Genomic DNA, 19,810 nt, shown 5'->3' with positions numbered 1-19,810 from the left:
CTCTCTCTCTCTCTCTGTCTCTGTCTCTCTCTCTCTCTCTCTCTGTCTCTCTCTGTCTCTCTCTGTCTCTGTCTCTCTCTGTCTCTCTCTCTCTCTGTCTCTCTCTCTCTGTCTCTGTCTCTCTCTGTCTCTCTCTCTCTCTCTCTCTCTGTCTCTGTCTCTGTCTCTCTCTCTCTCAGTTTTTCAGTTCAGTTCAAATGCTTTATTGGCATGAAAGTTTACAGAGAACCATATTGCCAAAGCTTACATAGCAAAAAGGTACAGTTTTCCAACATTCTGTAGGTGTCAATCGATTTGACATTTGTTGGGTATATACAATATTACTTTTAAACAATATTAATTTTAAACAGTCTTTCTACTTCATTTGGTACGTTCAATATTAATTTTAAACAGTCTTACTTTTAAACAGTCCTCAGGTTGTGACATGTTGTTACATATTTAGCCCCAAGGTATGGTCTGTCTCCTTCTCCTAGGACTAATCTCAATTTTGACAGATCATCCAATTCCTTGAAATCTGGGGTTGTTTGGCTTAGCTTGTTGAATAATATGTTTCTTGATGTGTTGAATTTTTCGCATTTTAGGAGGAAATGCATTTCTGTTTCAACCTCGCCTGCCAGACATTGATCGCATATTCTATTCTCTCTAGGCTGCCAGGATTTCTTGTATCTGCCTTTTTCAATTTCCAGTTGGTGGTCGCTTAGTCTGTACCTGGTGAGGGTCTGTCTCTGTTTTGTGTCTCTGATGGTCGTGAGGTAGTCTGCCAGTTTATATTCTCTTTTTAGGGCCCGGTAACATTCTAATCTGCTTTGGCTTTCGGTTATTTTGTTCCAATGTTCCAGGTAGGTTTCTTTGCATTTTTTAATGATTTGGTTCACTCGGATTGGTGTTTGGACGGCTGTGTTGGTCTGGGGCTGGTCAGGGTCCGGCTGAGTACTTAGTTTCAGTAGCAGCTGACTCAGGGGACTCTTTTCTGGGTTTAGCTCTTGGGTCTGAAAGGCTTTGAAATGAAGGGTGTCTGGGGAGCTAGATTTGAGGTGATTTAGGAAGTTTAGTGCTCGTTTTTGGATGTTTATTATCAGTGGGTATCTGCCTAGTTCGGCTCTGCATGCATTTGTTGGCGTTTTTCTTTGGGTGCGAAGGATGCTTCGGCAGAATTCTGCATGTAGGGCTTCTATTGTGTGTTTTTCCCATTTAGTGTAGCTTTGGTGATTTAGCGGGCCCCATACTTCACTACCGTACAGTGCAATGGGCAGGATTATGCTGTCAAAAATTTTGAGCCAGATTTTGATTGGGATTTGGATGTTGTAGAATTTTCTTTTTATTGCATATAGGGCTCTTCGGGCTTTTTCTTTTAGTGCATTCACTGCTATGCTGAAGCTCCCTGATGCTGTAATAGTTAGACCAAGGTAGGTGTAGCTCATAGTGTGTCCTATAGTGGTATCACTGAGGGTAAACTGGTATTTGTTTTCCTGACATCTGGGTCTTTTCTGAAAAATCATGATGTTGGTTTTCTTTAGATTTACTGTTAGAGCCCAATTTTGGCAGTATTTGTCGAGTAGGTCTAGTTGTTGCTGTAATCCCTGTTCTGTGGGAGACAGCAGAACCAGGTCGTCCGCATAGAACAGGGACTTCACTTCTCCATCCAGGAGACGGAGACCTGGTGACTCGCTTTGCTCCAGCATGTCTGCTAATTCATTTATGTATATGTTGAACAGGGTCGGGCTCAAATTGCAGCCCTGCCGGACTCCTCTTCTCTGGGTGAAGAAATCGGTGCGTTTGTCTCCAATTTTGACCCCGCATTTGTTTTTCAGATACATTGATTTAATAAGGTCATAGACTTTGCCCCCTTTTCCACACTGAAGAAGTTTATAATAGAGCCCTTCGTGCCATATAGAGTCAAAGGCTTTCTTGAAGTCGATGAAACAGGCGAATATTTTCCCATTTTTTGTTTGGTGTTTGTTTTTCAATGAGGGTGTGAAGGGTATAGATATGGTCGGCGGTGCGGTGTTTTGGAAGAAAGCCTATTTGGTTTTTTCTGAGGATATTATGTTTGTTAAGAAAATCAAGTAATCTATTTAGAATACTGCAGAATAACTTCCCTAGACAACTGTTGACACAGATGCCGCGGTAGTTATTTGGGTCTGATTTGTTTCCACTTTTATATATGGGGGAGATTAGTCCTTGGCACCAGATATCGGGAAAACAGCCTCTCTCTCTCTCTCTGTCTCTGTCTCTCTCTGTGTCTCTCTCTCTCTCTCTCTCTCTCCAATTCCAATTCCAATTCCAATTAAAATGCTTTATTGGCATGAAAGTTTACAGAGAACCATATTGCCAAAGCTTACATAGCAAAAAGGTACAGTTTTCCAACATTCTGTAGGTGTCAATCGATTTGACATTTGTTGGGTACATACAATATTACTTTTAAACAATATTAATTTTCTCTCTCTCCTCTCTCCTCTCTCTCTCTGTCTCTCTCTCTCTCTCTCTCTCTCTCTCTCTGTCTCTCTCCTCTCTCTGTCCAATTCCAATTCCAATTCCAATTCCAATTCCAATTAAAATGCTTTATTGGCATGAAAGTTTACAGAGAACCATATTGCCAAAGCTTACATAGCAAAAAGGTACAGTTTTCCAACATTCTGTAGGTGTCAATCGATTTGACATTTGTTGGGTACATACAATATTACTTTTAAACAATATTAATTTTAAACAGTCTTTGTACTTCATTTGGTACGTTCAATATTAATTTTAAACAGTCTTAATTTTAAACAGTCCTCAGGTTGTGACATGTTGTTACATATTTGGCCCCAAGGTATGGTCTGTCTCCTTCTCCTAGGACTAATCTCAATTTTGACAGATCATCCAATTCCTTGAAATCTGGGGTTGTTTGGCTTAGCTTGTTGAATAATATGTTTCTTGATGTGTTGAATTTTTCGCATTTTAGGAGGAAATGCATTTCTGTTTCAACCTCGCCAGCCAGACATTGATCGCATATTCTATTCTCTCTAGGCTGCCAGGATTTCTTGTATCTGTCTTTTTCAATTTCCAGTTGGTGGTCGCTTAGTCTGTACCTGGTGAGGGTCTGTCTCTGTTTTGTGTCTCTGATGGTCGTGAGGTAGTCTGCCAGTTTATATTCTCTTTTTAGGGCCCGGTAACATTCTAATCTGCTTTGGCTTTCGGTTATTTTGTTCCAATGTTCCAGGTAGGTTTCTTTGCATTTTTTAATGATTTGGTTCACTCGGATTGGTGTTTGGGCGGCTGTGTTGGTCTGGGGCTGGTCAGGGTCCGGCTGAGTACTTAGTTTCCGTAGCAGCTGACTCAGGGGACTCTTTTCTGGGTTTAGCTCTTGGGTCTGAAAGGCTTTGAAATGAAGGGTGTCTGGGGAGCTAGATTTGAGGTGATTTAGGAAGTTTAGTGCTCGTTTTTGGATGTTTATTATCAGTGGGTATCTGCCTAGTTCGGCTCTGCATGCATTTGTTGGCGTTTTCCTTTGGGTGCGAAGGATGCTTCGGCAGAATTCTGCATGTAGGGCTTCTATTGTATGTTTTTCCCATTTAGTGTAGCTTTGGTGATTTAGCGGGCCCCATACTTCACTACCGTACAGTGCAATGGGCAGGATTATGCTGTCAAATATTTTGAGCCAGATTTTGATTGGGATTTGGATGTTGTAGAATTTTCTTTTTATTGCATATAGGGCTCTTCGGGCTTTTTCTTTTAGTGCATTCACTGCTATGCTGAAGCTCCCTGATGCTGTAATAGTTAGACCAAGGTAGGTGTAGCTCATAGTGTGTCCTATAGTGGTATCACTGAGGGTAAACTGGTATTTGTTTTCCTGACATCTGGGCCTTTTTTGAAAAATCATGATGTTGGTTTTCTTTAGATTTACTGTTAGAGCCCAATTTTGGCAGTATTTGTCGAGTAGGTCTAGTTGTTGCTGTAATCCCTGTTCTGTGGGAGACAGCAGAACCAGGTCGTCCGCATAGAACAGGGATTTCACTTCTCCATCTAGGAGACGGAGACCTGGTGACTCGCTTTGCTCCAGCATGTCTGCTAATTCATTTATGTATATGTTGAACAGGGTCGGGCTCAAATTGCAGCCCTGCCGGACGCCTCTTCTCTGGGTGAAGAAATCGGTGCGTTTGTCTCCAATTTTGACCCCGCATTTGTTTTTCAGATACATTGATTTAATAAGGTCATAGACTTTGCCCCCTATTCCACATTGAAGAAGTTTATAATAGAGCCCTTCGTGCCATATAGAGTCAAAGGCTTTCTTGAAGTCGATGAAACAGGCGAATATTTTCCCATTTTTTGTTTGGTGTATATGTTTTTCAATGAGGGTGTGAAGGGTATAGATATGGTCGGCGGTGCGGTGTTTTGGAAGAAAGCCTATTTGGTTTTTTCTGAGGATATTATGTTTGTTAAGAAAATCAAGTAATCTACTATTTAGAATACTGCAGAATAACTTCCCTAGACAACTGTTGACACAGATGCCGCGGTAGTTATTTGGGTCTGATTTGTTTCCGCTTTTATATATGGGGGAGATTAGTCCTTGGCACCAGATATCGGGAAAACAGCCTGAACGTAATATGATGTTGAATAATTTGAGTACCGCACCCTGCATCTCCATATTGCTGAACTTGAGCATTTCATTTTTGATGTTGTCTGGGCCACAGGCTTTCTTTAGGTGGAGAGATTTTGTTTTTGTGGCCATTTCTTTCCATGTGATTGGGGAGTCTAGAGGGTTTTGGTTGTCTTTGATTGTTGCTTCTAATGTGTGGAGTTTTTCTGTGACCTGATGTTGACTTGGGTTTGTTTCGTTTATTGGGATGTCTTTGTAGAGGTTTTCAAAATGTGTTCTCCAGATGTCGCCATCTTGGATTGGTAATGCTTGCAATTGTGTTGTACTCAGGTTATTCCACATTTCCCAGAATTGTTTTGGGTTGGTGGAGTTTTCAATTTCTTCTAGTATTTTGTGGGTATAGTTTTGTGTTTTGTTCCTAATGGTGTGTTTATATCTTTTGAGGGTTTCATTGTATCTAGTACGTAGGTCTGGATTGTTTGGTTGGCGATGCTTTTGGTTTGATATTTTTCTCAGGTCTTTTCTGGCATTTTTGCATTCGTGGTCAAACCATTTCTTATTTTTATTTTGTCTTTTGTGACTCTTCCTCTTCTGTTTCACGAGGTCGGCTTTTACAGCTGCCTCATGAAAGATCATATTTATATCCTCTATGGCCATGTTTACCCCATCTCTGGTGATCTCATATAGATTTTCTTTAAATTTTGAAATTTTACTTGTGAGATCAGGTGAATTTAGTGCTGTGATGAATTTATCTCCACTGTCTGGGGCCCATCTGTATGTCTGGTTTATTTTATGTAGCTTACTGGGTTCCTTTTTTGTGTCTGTAGTTTGGGCAGAAAGTTTAAGGTACACATTTATTTGGTTATGGTCTGAGAGGGGGGATTGCTGCCTGACAGTGAATGCGTTGATATCGCAGGGGTCCAGGTCAGTGATTGTATAATCCACCACACTAGACCCAAGAGTTGAGGAATATGTGAGTCTCCCTAAGGAGTCCCCTCTGAACCTACCGTTAACTATGTACAGGCCTAAGGCTCGGCAGAGTTGCACTACCTCCCTACCGCTTTTATTTATTTCACAATCGAGGTTGTTTCGGTTTGCGATGGCTGGTGTGACATATAGAGGGGTCTGGCCAAACACATGGTTGTTGCCCTGTGGGTCTATGAAGTCAGGTTCACATCCTGTCCTTGCATTTAGGTCCCCACATAGTAGCACCTTTCCTTGGGCCTGGAAATGGCTGATTTCCATGTGGAGAGTGTCAAATATCTCCTCTTCAAAATATGGCGATTCTATTGGAGGTATGTAGATCGCACATAAGTAAACATCGTTTTTTTCTATTCCTATATTTTTATCTAATTTTAGCCATACGTGTGATTTTCCCTGTTTTATCGGTGAGATGTGTTTGTTCAGTTCTCCTTTATACCACACCAGGATTCCCCCGGAGGTTCTGCCCTTGCGTGTCTTAATGTTCTTTACTGAAGGCACAATAATTTCATGGTACATTGGGGGACAGTGGGTCGGCATGTCCTTTTGGCACCATGTTTCTGTTAACACAATTATATCAATGTCTTTTATAGCTTTTAGGAATTCAGGGTCTGTACTCTTCATCCCAAAAGTTGAGGAGCGGAGGCCCTGGATATTCCAGCAGCTTATGTGGAAAGAACGCATTTATATAGTTCAATAAAACGAAATAAAATAAAATGGACCTATTTTGTGGGATGAGTGTGGAAACACTATTTTCTATAATGCTAAATGATGATTTAGTATAAATTTCATGAGGCATGCACATATATCTATCTAATAGTAGTAATAATACTGATAAGATAACAATAATGATAATGATAAATAACAATATTAATAATTTCTCCGGCTTTCTATCAGGCTGTTCAGCATCGTCATGATCTTTCTCAGTTCTTGGTCTACAGTCTGTGGTCTAGAGGGGGGTCTTGGGTTCTGTTGTTGGTTTTGTAAAGGGGGGTGGGGGACATTGGTGGTCCTGTTTGGGTTACGGCTCCCAATGGTAGAGGGGGTGGGAGGGCTGCGTCTTTTGGCAGTGTTTATGAGGTTTTTTGCAAAGACCCACATCCGCTGTTTGAGTAGATGTATTTCGTCATAGAGGTCCCTTGTGTTGATGTTTGGATGATGGGCCAGGTAGACGTTGGGGAAGACAGAACATCTCGTGTCGATCTCCCTGTTGGTGTTGTGGATTATATAGGCTGGGGTGTCCTTTCTGGGCAGTAGTGTGGAGATCACGATCCGCGCCTCGGGGAATTCCTTGCTGGCCTTTTCCGCCATCCTGCTCACCGCCCTAGCAGTGCCTTCCCGTAGGGTGCGTAGGTCGTTTGTGCCTGTGTGGATCACAAGCCATTTGGGGCTTCCAAGGGATTCTTTGTTCAGGATCTTCATTGCATGTTCTGTGTTGCTGCACCATTTTTTCAGGACTTGATGACCTGGGAACAGCCTCTGGGGGTCCAGAAACTTTCCGTTGGAGTCGGTCAGCAGGACCGCCTGAGGGGCTGGTTTTTCAGACTGGGTAGCAGTAGTCTGGGCAGGACTCGACTGATGGCTGGTTGTTGGCTGGGTTTCTGGGATATGTTGTGTGGCAGGAGCGGGGTTTGAGGCTTTCGGTGTGTCCTCGTGTGGGGGGGCATCTGACGGGTTCTGCGTCCCTGTGTGTGAGGACTGGGTAGCGGTAGTCTGGGCAGGACTCGACTGAGGGCTGGTTGTTGGCTGGGTTTCTGTGGTGAGCTGTGTGGCAGGAGCGGGGTTTGTGGCTTTCGGTGTGTCCTCGTGTGGGGTGGCATCCGACGGGTTCTGTGTCCTTGTGTGTGTTGTTTTTTGGACCTTAAGAGGTTTGTGTTGCCTGCTGAGCCTTTCTACGGCCTCCGTCATTTTGTTTAGTTGGGTATGGAGTTCTTGGATCTTATTTATTTGTTCCTCTACGGTCTTTCTCAGATTGTGGATGGTGGACTCGTTTTCCATTTTCAGCTGTTTGAATTCCTCCGTCCAGTTCTTGGTCTGTGTTTCTCTGTATTCGTTGAATTCGAGTTCTAGTTTGGACAGACTCTCTTTCAGCAGTTTGTTTGCGTTGAGAGGTGTGGGGGGGGTGGAGATGGTCAGGGAGGTGTGTGTCTCTGCTGGACTCTCTTCTTCTTCCTCCGCTTGGCTCTCATCATCCTCTGTTCGATTCTCTTTTGCCTCCTGTCCATTGGTCCTATTTGTGTCTGCCTTAGTTTTCAGCTGGGGGAATTCCTTTTCGAAGGAGTCCAGACTTTCTACATTCCCCTGTATCATGATCTTTCCTTTTTTGTTGTAGTAGCTTATGGTTAGCAGGGGGTCATCTTTATCTAGATTTCCATCTTTACATATTTTCAGTCTGCCTCCACTGCCAATACCTTCGCTGGAGACGTATGCGTAGTATTTTTGTAAAGTCTCCTTCCATGAGGGAATGGAGTCGGTGTAGAATATGAGGTTGTTCTTCGTCTTAATCCCTTTGTGTGTGGTATAGTCAACGTAGAGGACCTCTGGGTTACTTTTTAGTGTTATGTCCTTGTGTTTTTCCTTTGCTTTATTTTTTGTGCATTGCTCAGGATATTTCATTTCCCTGCTCATTGTAGTCGTTTGTTTTGTCTCAGGTAGATAACTTTTTTTCTCTTTTTTGTGTCGTGTTCCACCTTATCCCACTTTTAGGTCCAAAATTGAGAGTTTTTCAGGGGTTCATCTTTGATATAGCTGCTCTTAAAAGTTTCTCTCTCTCTCTCTCACAGGTTCCTGGTTCGGGTTGTTTATCGTTTCTCTCTGGTTTCTATTCCTTTTTTTTTCTTTCTTTCTTTTTTTCTTTTTTTTTCTTCGGGTTTGTTGTTCTTTTTCTAGGTTAACTAAATTTAGGTAGATCTAGGTATAGCTTTTTTCCTCCGGACCCGGAGTTTTCCTCTCTCTCCTCGCGTCGGTCTCAGGCTGTTTCTGCTCTGGTCCCAGCCCCTCGGCTCGGCTGTGCAGTCCCGGCCCGGCCCGGTGTTTGTCCGAGTTTCTCCGACCCCGGAGTTTCTCGGGTTTCGGGCCCCGGGCTTGCTCTCTCTCCGGGCTTCTGCCCTGGTCCCCGCCCGGCCCGGTGTTTGTCCGAGTTTCTCCGATCCCGGAGTTTCTCGGTTTTCAGGCCCCGGGCTTGCTCGCTCTCCGGGCCTCTGCCCTGGTCCCAGCCCCTCGGCTCGGCTGTGCAGTCCCGGCCCGGCCGAGTCTCTCCGACCCCGGAGTTTCTCGGATTTCAGGCCCCGGGCTTGCTCGCTCTCCAGGCCCGACCCGATCCGGCACCCCTACCTCTCCACTCGCCTCTTTGACTGGCTCGGGCCGTTCCTCCCGGTCTGGGTCGACTCCTGTTGCTGCTCGCTCTCCTTCTCTCCGGTGCCTCGCTCGGCCCGGTTCCTCGGGCCTTTCTCCGGCTTCAGGCTCCGTGCTCCGGTTGCTGCTCGGGCTCTGCTCTCTCTCTCTCTCTCTGTCTCTCTCTCTCTCTCTGTCTCTCTGTCTCTCTCCTCTCTCTGTCTCTCTCTCTCTCTCTCTCTCTCTGTCTCTCTCTCTGTCTCTCTCTCTCTCTCTGTCTCTCTCTCTCTCTCTCTGTCTCTCTCTCTCTCTCTGTCTCTGTCTCTCTCTGTCTGTCTCTCTCTCTCTCTCTCAGTTCAGTTTTCAGTTCAAATGCTTTATTGGCATGAAAGTTTACAGAGAACCATATTGCCAAAGCTTACATAGCAAAAAGGTACAGTTTTCCAACATTCTGTAGGTGTCAATCGATTTGACATTTGTTGGGTATATACAATATTACTTTTAAACAATATTAATTTTAAACAGTCTTTCTACTTCATTTGGTACGTTCAATATTAATTTTAAACAGTCTTACTTTTAAACAGTCCTCAGGTTGTGACATGTTGTTACATATTTAGCCCCAAGGTATGGTCTGTCTCCTTCTCCTAGGACTAATCTCAATTTTGACAGATCATCCAATTCCTTGAAATCTGGGGTTGTTTGGCTTAGCTTGTTGAATAATATGTTTCTTGATGTGTTGAATTTTTCGCATTTTAGGAGGAAATGCATTTCTGTTTCAACCTCGCCAGCCAGACATTGATCGCATATTCTATTCTCTCTAGGCTGCCAGGATTTCTTGTATCTGCCTTTTTCAATTTCCAGTTGGTGGTCGCTTAGTCTGTACCTGGTGAGGGTCTGTCTCTGTTTTGTGTCTCTGATGGTCGTGAGGTAGTCTGCCAGTTTATATTCTCTTTTTAGGGCCCGGTAACATTCTAATCTGCTTTGGCTTTCGGTTATTTTGTTCCAATGTTCCAGGTAGGTTTCTTTGCATTTTTTAATGATTTGGTTCACTCGGATTGGTGTTTGGACGGCTGTGTTGGTCTGGGGCTGGTCAGGGTCCGGCTGAGTACTTAGTTTCAGTAGTTTCTCTCTCTCTCTCTGTGTGTGTGTCTCTCTCTCTCTCTCTCTCCTCTCTCTCTCTCTGTCTCTGTCTCTCTCTGTCTCTCTCCTCTCTCTGTCTCTCTCTCTCTCTCTCTCTCTCTGTCCAATTCCAATTCCAATTCCAATTAAAATGCTTTATTGGCATGAAAGTTTACAGAGAACCATATTGCCAAAGCTTACATAGCAAAAAGGTACAGTTTTCCAACATTCTGTAGGTGTCAATCGATTTGACATTTGTTGGGTACATACAATATTACTTTTAAACAATATTAATTTTAAACAGTCTTTGTACTTCATTTGGTACGTTCAATATTAATTTTAAACAGTCTTAATTTTAAACAGTCCTCAGGTTGTGACATGTTGTTACATATTTGGCCCCAAGGTATGGTCTGTCTCCTTCTCCTAGGACTAATCTCAATTTTGACAGATCATCCAATTCCTTGAAATCTGGGGTTGTTTGGCTTAGCTTGTTGAATAATATGTTTCTTGATGTGTTGAATTTTTCGCATTTTAGGAGGAAATGCATTTCTGTTTCAACCTCGCCAGCCAGACATTGATCGCATATTCTATTCTCTCTAGGCTGCCAGGATTTCTTGTATCTGCCTTTTTCAATTTCCAGTTGGTGGTCGCTTAGTCTGTACCTGGTGAGGGTCTGTCTCTGTTTTGTGTCTCTGATGGTCGTGAGGTAGTCTGCCAGTTTATATTCTCTTTTTAGGGCCCGGTAACATTCTAATCTGCTTTGGCTTTCGGTTATTTTGTTCCAATGTTCCAGGTAGGTTTCTTTGCATTGTTTAATGATTTGGTTCACTCGGATTGGTGTTTGGACGGCTGTGTTGGTCTGGGGCTGGTCAGGGTCCGGCTGAGTACTTAGTTTCAGTAGTTTCTCTCTCTCTCTCTGTGTGTGTGTCTCTCTCTCTCTCTCTCTCCTCTGTCTCTCTCTGTCTCTCTCTCTCTCTCTCTCTCCTCTCTCTCTCTCTCTGTGTCTCTCTCTCTCTCTCTCTCTCTCTCTCTCTCTCTCTCTCTGTGTGTGTGTGTCTCTCTCTCTCTCTCTCCTCTCTCTCTCTCTGTCTCTGTCTCTCTCTGTCTCTCTCTCTCCCTCTCTCTGTCTCTCTCTCTCTCTCACACAGGCTGCAGGGTGGGCTACTAGGAGGTTGTGGTAGAACTGTACGCCAGCGAGGGACCTCCAGCAGAGAAGGGGGGCGGTTAACATGGCGTTGGATGGGGGAGGGGGAACAGGTTAGTAATCTGAAGACTGAGCCTTGTACTAGGTGGGGCGGGCAGTGGGGGTGGTGGGATTGGTTAGGTTTATGACGTTGTCTTTCGGGATGAGACGTTAAACCGAGGCCCCATCCGCGCTCTCAGGTGGACGTAAAAGATCCCACGGCCACTATTGGAAGAAGAGCAGGGGAGTTCTCCCCAGTGTCCTGGCCGATGTTTATCCCTCAACCAACATCACTAAAACAGATTATCTGGTCATTATCGCATTGCTGTTTGTGGGAGCTTGCTGTGCGCAAATTGGCTGCTGCGTTTCCTACATTACAACAGTGACTCCACTTCAAAAAGTACTTCATTGGCTGTAAAGCACTTTGAGACGTCCGGTGGTCGTGAAAGGCGCGGGAGAAATGCAAGTTCTTGTTTCTGTTCTGAGTGCAGTGTTGTGAGGTTCTCTGCCTTTCCCTTATTGTGGCCACCTTCTCTCCTCTCGTTGCAGGGCTGGGTCTGGGCTCTCGCTGTCCAGGACAATATGCTGTGCTCTGGATCGTGGGACAGCAGTATCAAGTTCTGGGACATGGCATCAGAGGGGGCAGCAGTGCGAGAGATCAGGTAGTGGCTGTGTCTCTGCGCCAGTTCCCGAACAGCAGTGTGAGTGGTGCCGCATCAGGTGCGGGAGGTTTGACCCTGGGGCCCTGAGATGGTGTTGGCTGTCTCTCGGAGTCTTCTGCAGTTGGCTGGTGTTCCCCTCTGCCTGGCATCTGAGGGCAGCCAGGACACGAATTTCCACGGGTTCCAGGGAGATGCTATCGGGTATGGTACCAGACAGAGGCCTTCTGCTGTCTGGGGCTCTCGATGGGCCAATAGTTCATCGCAGAAATAGTCAGTGCTGCCGGTCAGGGTCTGCGTTCCTGGTGCCTGACCACAGTCCTAGCTTGAAGCTGGGGGTCTCTTGTTTGCTGGTCTCGATTACAGTCCAGTCTCCTTACGGCAGGCGGACTGAGAGCCTAAACAGAATAAACTCGAAGTGGCCCAGAGACCCAGATTGCCCCGGTGTGGAGGCTGTCGGGAGCAGGTCAGCTCATGGTGCAGGTCAGTCCAGGTGGGGCGCTCGCTGAGTGTTTGTACTGGGTGCCCCCACATACCTGAAGGGCCCAACACTGAAGGGCCATGAGTCCAGGAGCTGTGGCTCCTTTAGGGGAGTCGGGCTAGAGTATGGGCTACGTTGGTCTCGCTGCTCTTGGGTTTGGAGGAGTTAATCCTCAAGCGATCCTGCTCTTGATCTCTGTCCCTGCTGCAAAATGCCTGTGTGCAGACATCGGGTGACAACAGGATGGGAGTCAGCTGTGATTCCCCCACAGGGAGGCACCAGAGGGCAGCTGGTGCTGCAGGAGGGGGAGGGAGGGGAGTCCGTGTCAGGGCTGCTCTCTGTACGGGCGGGAAGGAGGGGTGAGTTTTGCGGGGGGGGGGTGGTGGTAAATGGCAACCCCGTTGAATCGGTACCAGCGTGGTAACTGAGGTTTATTTCCACAGGGGGAAGGCGGCCGTGCTGTGTATGGTGTATCTCCCTGACGTCCTGATAGCTGGATCGTACGATAAAACTGTCACCATGTACGACCCACGAGGTTAGACCAATCCTTCCACTTCCTTCTGTTTGTGGGGGGAGAATTCTGGTTACAGTCTGTGATAAACCACTGTTATACCTGTCTGTAGAGGTATGTGTATTCCACTAGGTACAGGTCTGGACATGCCTCGGCTGACTCCTCCCACTATTCCAGGTATATAAGTGACTACCTCCCAGTCCCTTAGTATTCTGGACGGGTCGACCACTCGAGACTAGACCTTCATTCTTTAGTTAATAAAAGCCTGGTTGTTACTCGCTCAACCTCAGTCTTTTGAGTAATTGATGGCGCATCAATTTTATTAACTAAATTTTTATAATGGAGAAGATCCTCACACCAGCATGCCTGGACCTGGACAGTCGGGAAGCGGACGCTTCCACCAAGTTTGCTCACTGGCTCATGTGCTTCGAGACATTCCTGACTGCCTCCACTGCGGTCACAACGGATGCGGACAAACTGTCTGTCCTGATCTCCAAGGTGAACCACCGAGTGTACTCAGTCATCCGGGACGCGACCTCGTACACAGCCGCCCTCCAGCTCCTCAAGACCCAGTACACGCGCCCTGTGAATGAAGTGTACGCCAGGCACCTCCTGGGGAGTCGCAAGCAACAACCTGGGGAATCGACTGAGGAATACCTCCAAGCACTGTCCGTGCTTGGCCGGGCCTGTGGGTGTAAGGCGGTAACGCCCGCTAAGTACACGGAGGAACTGATCCGGGATGCCTTCGTAGCGGGCCACAGGCCCAACTACACCCGACAGCGTCTGCTGGAGCAGAGCGACCTCAACCAAGCCTCCGAAATCGCACTAACGCTGGACGCAGCCTACCGGGGCATGGATGCCTACTCCTCTGCACCGTGGACGCCGCGGGGAACGACAACCTGGGACACGGTAGGACAGCCCCATAGCACCGTGCCACCCCAGCCACAGCCCAACAACGGCCCAACTACCGCAGCAGTGTCCCAAAGCCAGACAGCAGTATCCCAAGGCCAGAAATGCTACTTCTGTGGCCAGGCCAAACACCCCAGAGCGCGCTGCCCGGCGAAGAATGCGACCTGCTCGGGCTGCGGGAAAAAGGGACACTACGCCAGCGTCTGCAAGGCCAAAGCCACCCCGAACGCCAGCAGCGCCGCGTGTGGGCCGGGCGAGCCGCCATCTTGGGCCCCCAACAGCGCCACGTGTGGGCCGTGCGGGCTGCCATCTTGGGCCTCCCCAGCCATGTGCGAACCACCGCAGCAGCAGCCATCTTGGACGACTCCAGCCACATGGGAATCATGGACGCCGCCATCTTGGACACCAGCCGGGACGCAGCAGACCGCCAACCCCCCCCCCATCTGATACCCGCAGCGACACACCGACCCCTACGCTGGCCTCTGTTACGCTGGACCAAACGAGACCGCACCAACTAGCTCGGTCCAAAATGGACGTTAAGGTAAACGGCTATGCAATAAACTGCCTTTTTGACTCCGGGAGCACAGAGAGCTTCATCCACCCCGACACGGTGCGGCGTTGCTCTCTCCCAATCCTGCCTGCGCACCAGCGGATTTCTATGGCCTCCGAGTCCCAGTCAGCGGACATTGGCGGCTACTGCGTGGTGACACTAGTAGTAGACGGGACTGTATTCAATAATTTTAAACTCCTGGTCCTGCCCGACCTCTGCGCTGCCGTCCTACTGGGGTTGGATTTCCAGTGCCACCTCAAAAGCGTTACGATGGCGTACGGTGGCCCCCTCCCCCCACTCACAGTCCGCAGCCAGCAGCCTCCAAATTGCCCGCCGCGCACCAGATGCAACCTCTCCACACTCAGAGTCCCACCCCCCCCACTGTTTGCTAACCTCACCCCCGACTGTAAGCCCATCGCCACAAAGAGCAGGCGATACAGTGCCGGGGACAGGGTTTTCATCAAAACCGAAGTGGAGCGACTCCTGAAGGAGGGGATTATTGAGGGCAGCTCCAGCCCCTGGCGAGCCCAGGTTGTGGTCGTTAAGACCGGCGAGAAACAACGCCTGGTCATCGACTACAGCCAAACAATAAACCGCTACACCCTGCTGGACGCCTACCCACTCCCCCGCATAGCTGACATGGTCAACCAGATCGCGCAGTACCGCGTCTTTTCGACCATTGACCTGAAATCAGCGTACCACCAGCTCCCCATCCGCCCTGAAGACCGCCAGTATACTGCTTTTGAGGCAAACGGCCGCCTCTATCACTTCCTTAGGGTTCCCTTCGGCGTTACCAACGGGGTCTCCGTCTTCCAAAGGGAGATGGACCGGATGGTCGATCAAAACGCGCTGCAGGCCACTTTCCCTTACCTAGACAATGTGACCATCTGCGGCCAGGACTTGCAGGACCATGACGCAAACCTCGAGAAATTCCTCCGCACCGCCCAACTCCTGAACCTGACATATAACAAGGAGAAGTGCATATTCCGCACAGACCGCCTCGCCATCCTTGGCTGTGTTGTGGAACACGGGGTCATCGGTCCCGACCCAGACCGGATGCGTCCCCTTATGGAACTCCCACTGCCCCACTGCCTAAAAGCCCTGAAGAGGTGCCTAGGGTTTTTTTCCTACTACGCTCTGGGTCCCCTACTATGCAGACAAAGCCCGTCCGCTGATCAAATCCACCTCTTTTCCCCTGATGGCAGAGGCCCCGCTCGGCCTTCCACCGCATCAAGGAGGACATTGCCAAAGCCACCATGCACGCAGTGGACGAATCCATCCCCTTCCAGGTGGAAAGCGATGCGTCCGACTTCGCTCTGGCCGCCACCCTTAATCAGGCGGGGAGACCTGTGGCATTCTTCTCACGAACCCTCCAGGGCCCGGAGACCAGACACTCCGCGGTCGAGAAGGAGGCCCAGGCTATTGTGGAGGCTGTGCGTCATTGGAGGCACTACCTGGCCGGAAAACGATTTACCCTGCTCACTGACCAGCGTTCAGTTGCTTTTATGTTCAACAACAAGCAGAGGGGCAAAATCAAAAATGACAAGATCTTGAGGTGGAGAATCGAACTTTCCACCTACAACTACGAGATCTTGTACCGGCCTGGGAAGCTCAATGAACCCCCAGATGCCCTATCGCGTGGCACCTGCGCCAGCGCGCAGATCGATAGGCTGAGGGCCCTCCACAATGACCTCTGCCACCCGGGGGTCACCAGGTTCTTCCACTTCATCAAGGCCCGCAACCTGCCTTACTCCATCGAGGAGTTCAGGACCATGACCAAGAACTGCCAAGTCTGCGCTGAGTGCAAACCGCACTTTTATAGACCAGACAGAGCCCACCTGATAAAAGCCACTCGCCCTTTCGAACGCCTGAGCGTCGATTTTAAAGGGCCTCTCCCCTCCTCCGACCGCAATGTGTACTTCCTCAACATCATTGACGAGTACTCCCGTTTCCCGTTCGCTATCCCCTGCTCGGACATGACCAGTGCCACGGTCATTAAATCTCTGAACAGCCTCTTCACCCTGTTTGGTTTCCCCAGCTATATCCATAGCGACCGGGGCTCATCGTTTATGAGTGACGAACTCCGCCAGTACCTGCTCGCTAGGGGTATAGCCACAAGCAGGACCACCAGTTACAACCCCCGGGGGAACGGACAGGTGGAAAGAGAGAATGCAACAGTTTGGAAGGCCGCCCTACTAGCCTTAAAGTCTAGGGGCCTTCCGACCTCCCGCTGGCAGGAGGTGCTCCCCGATGCGCTCCACTCGATTCGGTCACTGCTCTGCACTGCCACCAATGCCACCCCTCACGAGAAAATGTTTGTCTTCCCAAGGAAGTCCACATCGGGGACATCGTTACCCGTCATGGCTGACGTCCCCAGGGCCGGTACTACTGAGAAGACACGTGAGGGCCAATAAAACGGACCCCCTGGTCGAGAGGGTCGACCTCCTCCACGCCAACCCCCAGTACGCTTACATTGCGTACCCGGACGGGCGGGAGGACACAGTCTCCATACGAGACCTCGCACCCTCGGGGACCGCTGTAGGGCGGGAGGACACAGTCTCCATACGAGACCTCGCACCCTCGGGGAGCGCTGTAACCCACTACCCATTACCACCCCCCCCCCCCCCCCACGACCCGATATCCAACCCCCAGCAGCCGGCTTGCCTTGGACCATCACCCACGAGGACTACACTCCAGTGCCCCAGCCTACACGGGACGCGACGCCGGAAGCTCCACCACCCCTGCCGTCGCCACGTCGATCACAGCGGCAGACAAGACCCTCCGGAGAGACTCCAATACACGAACTTTTAAATACACTTCACCCCGCCGGACTCATTTTTAAACAAGGGGTGAATGTGGTAAACCACTGTTATACCTGTCTGTATGTGTATGTGTATTCCACTAGGTACAGGTCTGGACATGCCTCGGCTGACTCCTCCCACTATTCCAGGTATATAAGTGACTACCTCCCAGTCCCTTAGTATTCTGGACGGGTCGACCACTCGAGACAAGACCTTCATTCTTTAGTTAATAAAAGCCTGATTGTTACTCGCTTAACCTCAGTCTTTTGAGTAATTGATGGCGCATCAACAGTCAAACTGCTCAGTGGGTTAATGCACCACCCCTTACGGTACTGATCCACACAGAGCAGGAAGGGGAACTGTACCCGAGGGAGAGTCAGCGCCTTCAGGAGAGGAGGGGAACTGTACCCCAGGGAGAGTCAGCGTCTTCAGGAGAGGAGGGGGACTGTACCCCCAGGGAGAGTCAGCATCTTCAGGAGAGGAGGAACTGTACCCCAGGGAGAGTCAGCACCTTCAGGGGAGATGGGGAACTGTACCCCAGGGAGAGTCAGTGCCTTCAGGAGAGGAGGGGAACTGTACCCCAGGGAGAGTCAGCGCCTTCAGGAGAGGAGGGGAACTGTACCCCAGGGAGAGTCAGCATCTTCAGGAGAGGAGGAACTGTACCCCAGGGAGAGTCAGCACCTTCAGGGGAGATGGGGAACTGTACCCCAGGGAGAGTCAGCACCTTCAGGAGAGGAGGGGAACTGTACCCCAGGGAGAGTCAGTGCCTTCAGGAGAGGAGGGGAACTGTACCCCAGGGAGAGTCAGCGCCTTCAGGAGAGGAGGGGGAACTGTACCCGAGGGAGAGTCAGCACCTTCAGGAGAGGAGGGGGACTGTACCCCATGGAGAGTCAGCACCTTCAGGAGAGGAGGGGGGACTGTACCCCATGGAGAGTCAGCACCTTCAGGAGAGGAGGGGGACTGTACCCCAGGGAGAGTCAGCACCTTCAGGAGAGGAGGGGGACTGTACCCCATGGAGAGTCAGCACCTTCAGGAGAGGAGGGGGACTGTACCCCATGGAGAGTCAGCACCTTCAGGAGAGGAGGGGGACTGTACCCCATGGAGAGTCAGCACCTTCAGGAGAGGAGGGGAACTGTACCCCAGGGAGAGTCAGCACCTTCAGAAGCGGAGGGGAACTGTACCCCAGGAAGAGTCAGTGCCTTCAGAAGTGGAGGGGGGACTGTACCCCAGGGAGAGTCAGCACCTTCAGGAGAGGAGGGGGACTGTACCCCATGGAGAGTCAGCACCTTCAGAAGCGGAGGGGAACTGTACCCCAGGGAGAGTCAGCACCTTCAGAAGCGGAGGGGGACTGTACCCCAGGGAGAGTCAGCACCTTCAGGAGAGGAGGGGGACTGTACCCCAGGGAGAGTCAGCACCTTCAGGAGAGGAGGGGAACTGTACCCCAGGGAGAGTCAGCACCTTCAGAAGCGGAGGGGAACTGTACCCCAGGAAGAGTCAGTGCCTTAAGGAGAGATGGGGAACTGTACCCCAGGAAGAGTCAGTGCCTTAAGGAGAGATGGGGAACTGTACCCCAGGGAGAGTCAACGCCTTCAGGAGAGGAGGGGGAACTGTACCCCAGGGAGAGTCAGCGCCTTCAGGAGAGGAGGGGGACTGTACCCCAGCCTCCCCCTCTTCCTGTTTGACTTTCCTTGGGTTGAAGTTTGACCATTGCAAACTCCTCGAGGGCCCCTGGTGTCTCCGGCGCTGTCTGGGCGGCTCTGTCTGGGCAGCGCTGTCTGTCTGATGTAGAGTCCCTGCTCAGTGCGCACCGTGATGTAGTGTAAGTGAAATTGATTTTGTTGGTTGGTGTTTAATTCCCTCGCGTGTCCTGCAGTCGATTACCCGGTGCTGGCCAGCCGGAAGCTGCACTCGAGCGTAGTGCTCTGCCTCGCCGCCGACGATCGCTATGTACTTTCGGGCAGCGAGGACCGGACTTTGGTGGTGTTCGATCGGCGAACCAATCATGTTCTTCAAAAGCTTCAGGTGCGTGGTGACTCCTCATCGATCAGATAGGCCGGAGAATCACAATCGGCGGCAACCAGTCCACGGCCTCTTCACACATCGGCCCCGCATTCCCTGGTCCCCTGGCCCCGCCTCCCCCCCCCCCCAAGGCGGCCCCGCCTCCCTCCCCCCAGGCGGCCCCGCCTCCCTCCCCCCCGGCCCCGCCTTCCCCCCCCCCCCAGGCAGCCCCGCCTCCCCCCCCCACCCCCCCCAGGCGGCCCCGCCTCCCTCCCCCCGGCCCCGCCTCTCCTCCCCCCCCCCCCCCCCCCAGGCGGCCCCGCCTCTCCTCCCCCCCCCCCCCCCCCACCCCCCCGGCGGGCCCCCGCCTCCCCATATCTCTCAGTCCCGAGGGGAGATGATCGGGGTGTAGAGCAGAGGCTTTTGATCCCATTGAATTGTGGTGCATGTCCCAGGCTGTTTATTTATCTGAGGCTGGTAACGGTGACTGCCCCTCTCTGAGCCTCTCTCTCTCTCTCTCTCTCTCAGTTGGACTCCTACCTGACATCGATGTCGTATGAGCATGGCGAGCTGTGGGCCGGGGACAGGTGGGGGCTGGTCCAAGTCTTCAACCAACAGGACGGCAACTTCCAGCACTTCAGGGTAAGGCCGTGCTTGGTGTGGGGGCAGGAGGGGGAATAGGTTCCAGAGGGTGAGCTCCGAGTGCTGA

General features: G+C 50.1%; 2 protein-coding genes across 2 annotated transcripts in view; one reads left to right on the top strand and one right to left on the bottom strand.

The window, feature by feature from the left end:
- The window catches only part of LOC147087080 (sodium/potassium-transporting ATPase subunit alpha-2-like), an 82,144-nt gene extending 70,904 nt beyond the window's left edge, over positions 1–11,240 (bottom strand). The window contains exon 1 of the mRNA XM_085978037.1: positions 11,154–11,240. Within this exon, the coding sequence (XP_085834163.1) occupies positions 11,154–11,240 (87 nt within the window). The remainder of the gene's footprint in view (positions 1–11,153) is intronic.
- LOC147087079 (F-box/WD repeat-containing protein 9-like) lies at positions 9,074–19,782 on the top strand. The gene is made up of 5 exons (XM_085978036.1): positions 9,074–10,674; positions 11,742–11,854; positions 12,776–12,867; positions 18,977–19,125; positions 19,630–19,782. Exons 2-5 carry the CDS (start codon positions 11,775–11,777, stop codon positions 19,780–19,782), a joined length of 474 nt encoding a protein of 157 aa, XP_085834162.1. The 5' UTR covers positions 9,074–10,674; positions 11,742–11,774.
- The last annotated feature ends 28 nt before the right edge of the window (positions 19,783–19,810 follow it).

Source organism: Somniosus microcephalus, unplaced genomic scaffold (assembly GCF_052327205.1).
Source record: "Somniosus microcephalus isolate GS21.2 unplaced genomic scaffold, FLI_Smic_1.0 unresolved_chr6, whole genome shotgun sequence".
NCBI lineage: Eukaryota > Metazoa > Chordata > Chondrichthyes > Squaliformes > Somniosidae > Somniosus > Somniosus microcephalus.
The sequence above is the reverse complement of the archived record's forward strand: the minus strand, read 5'-3'. Positions and strand labels throughout refer to the sequence as shown.

Excerpts from the sequence above, each read along its gene's own strand:
- LOC147087079 (XM_085978036.1), top strand. The coding sequence starts at position 11,775 with ATGCTGTGCTCTGGATCGTGGGACAGCAGTATCAAGTTCTGGGACATG. Across the intron at positions 11,855-12,775 it reads GCAGCAGTGCGAGAGATCAG|GGGGAAGGCGGCCGTGCTGT; the intron begins GTAGTGGCTGTG and ends TTATTTCCACAG. Across the intron at positions 12,868-18,976 it reads CACCATGTACGACCCACGAG|TCGATTACCCGGTGCTGGCC; the intron begins GTTAGACCAATC and ends CGTGTCCTGCAG.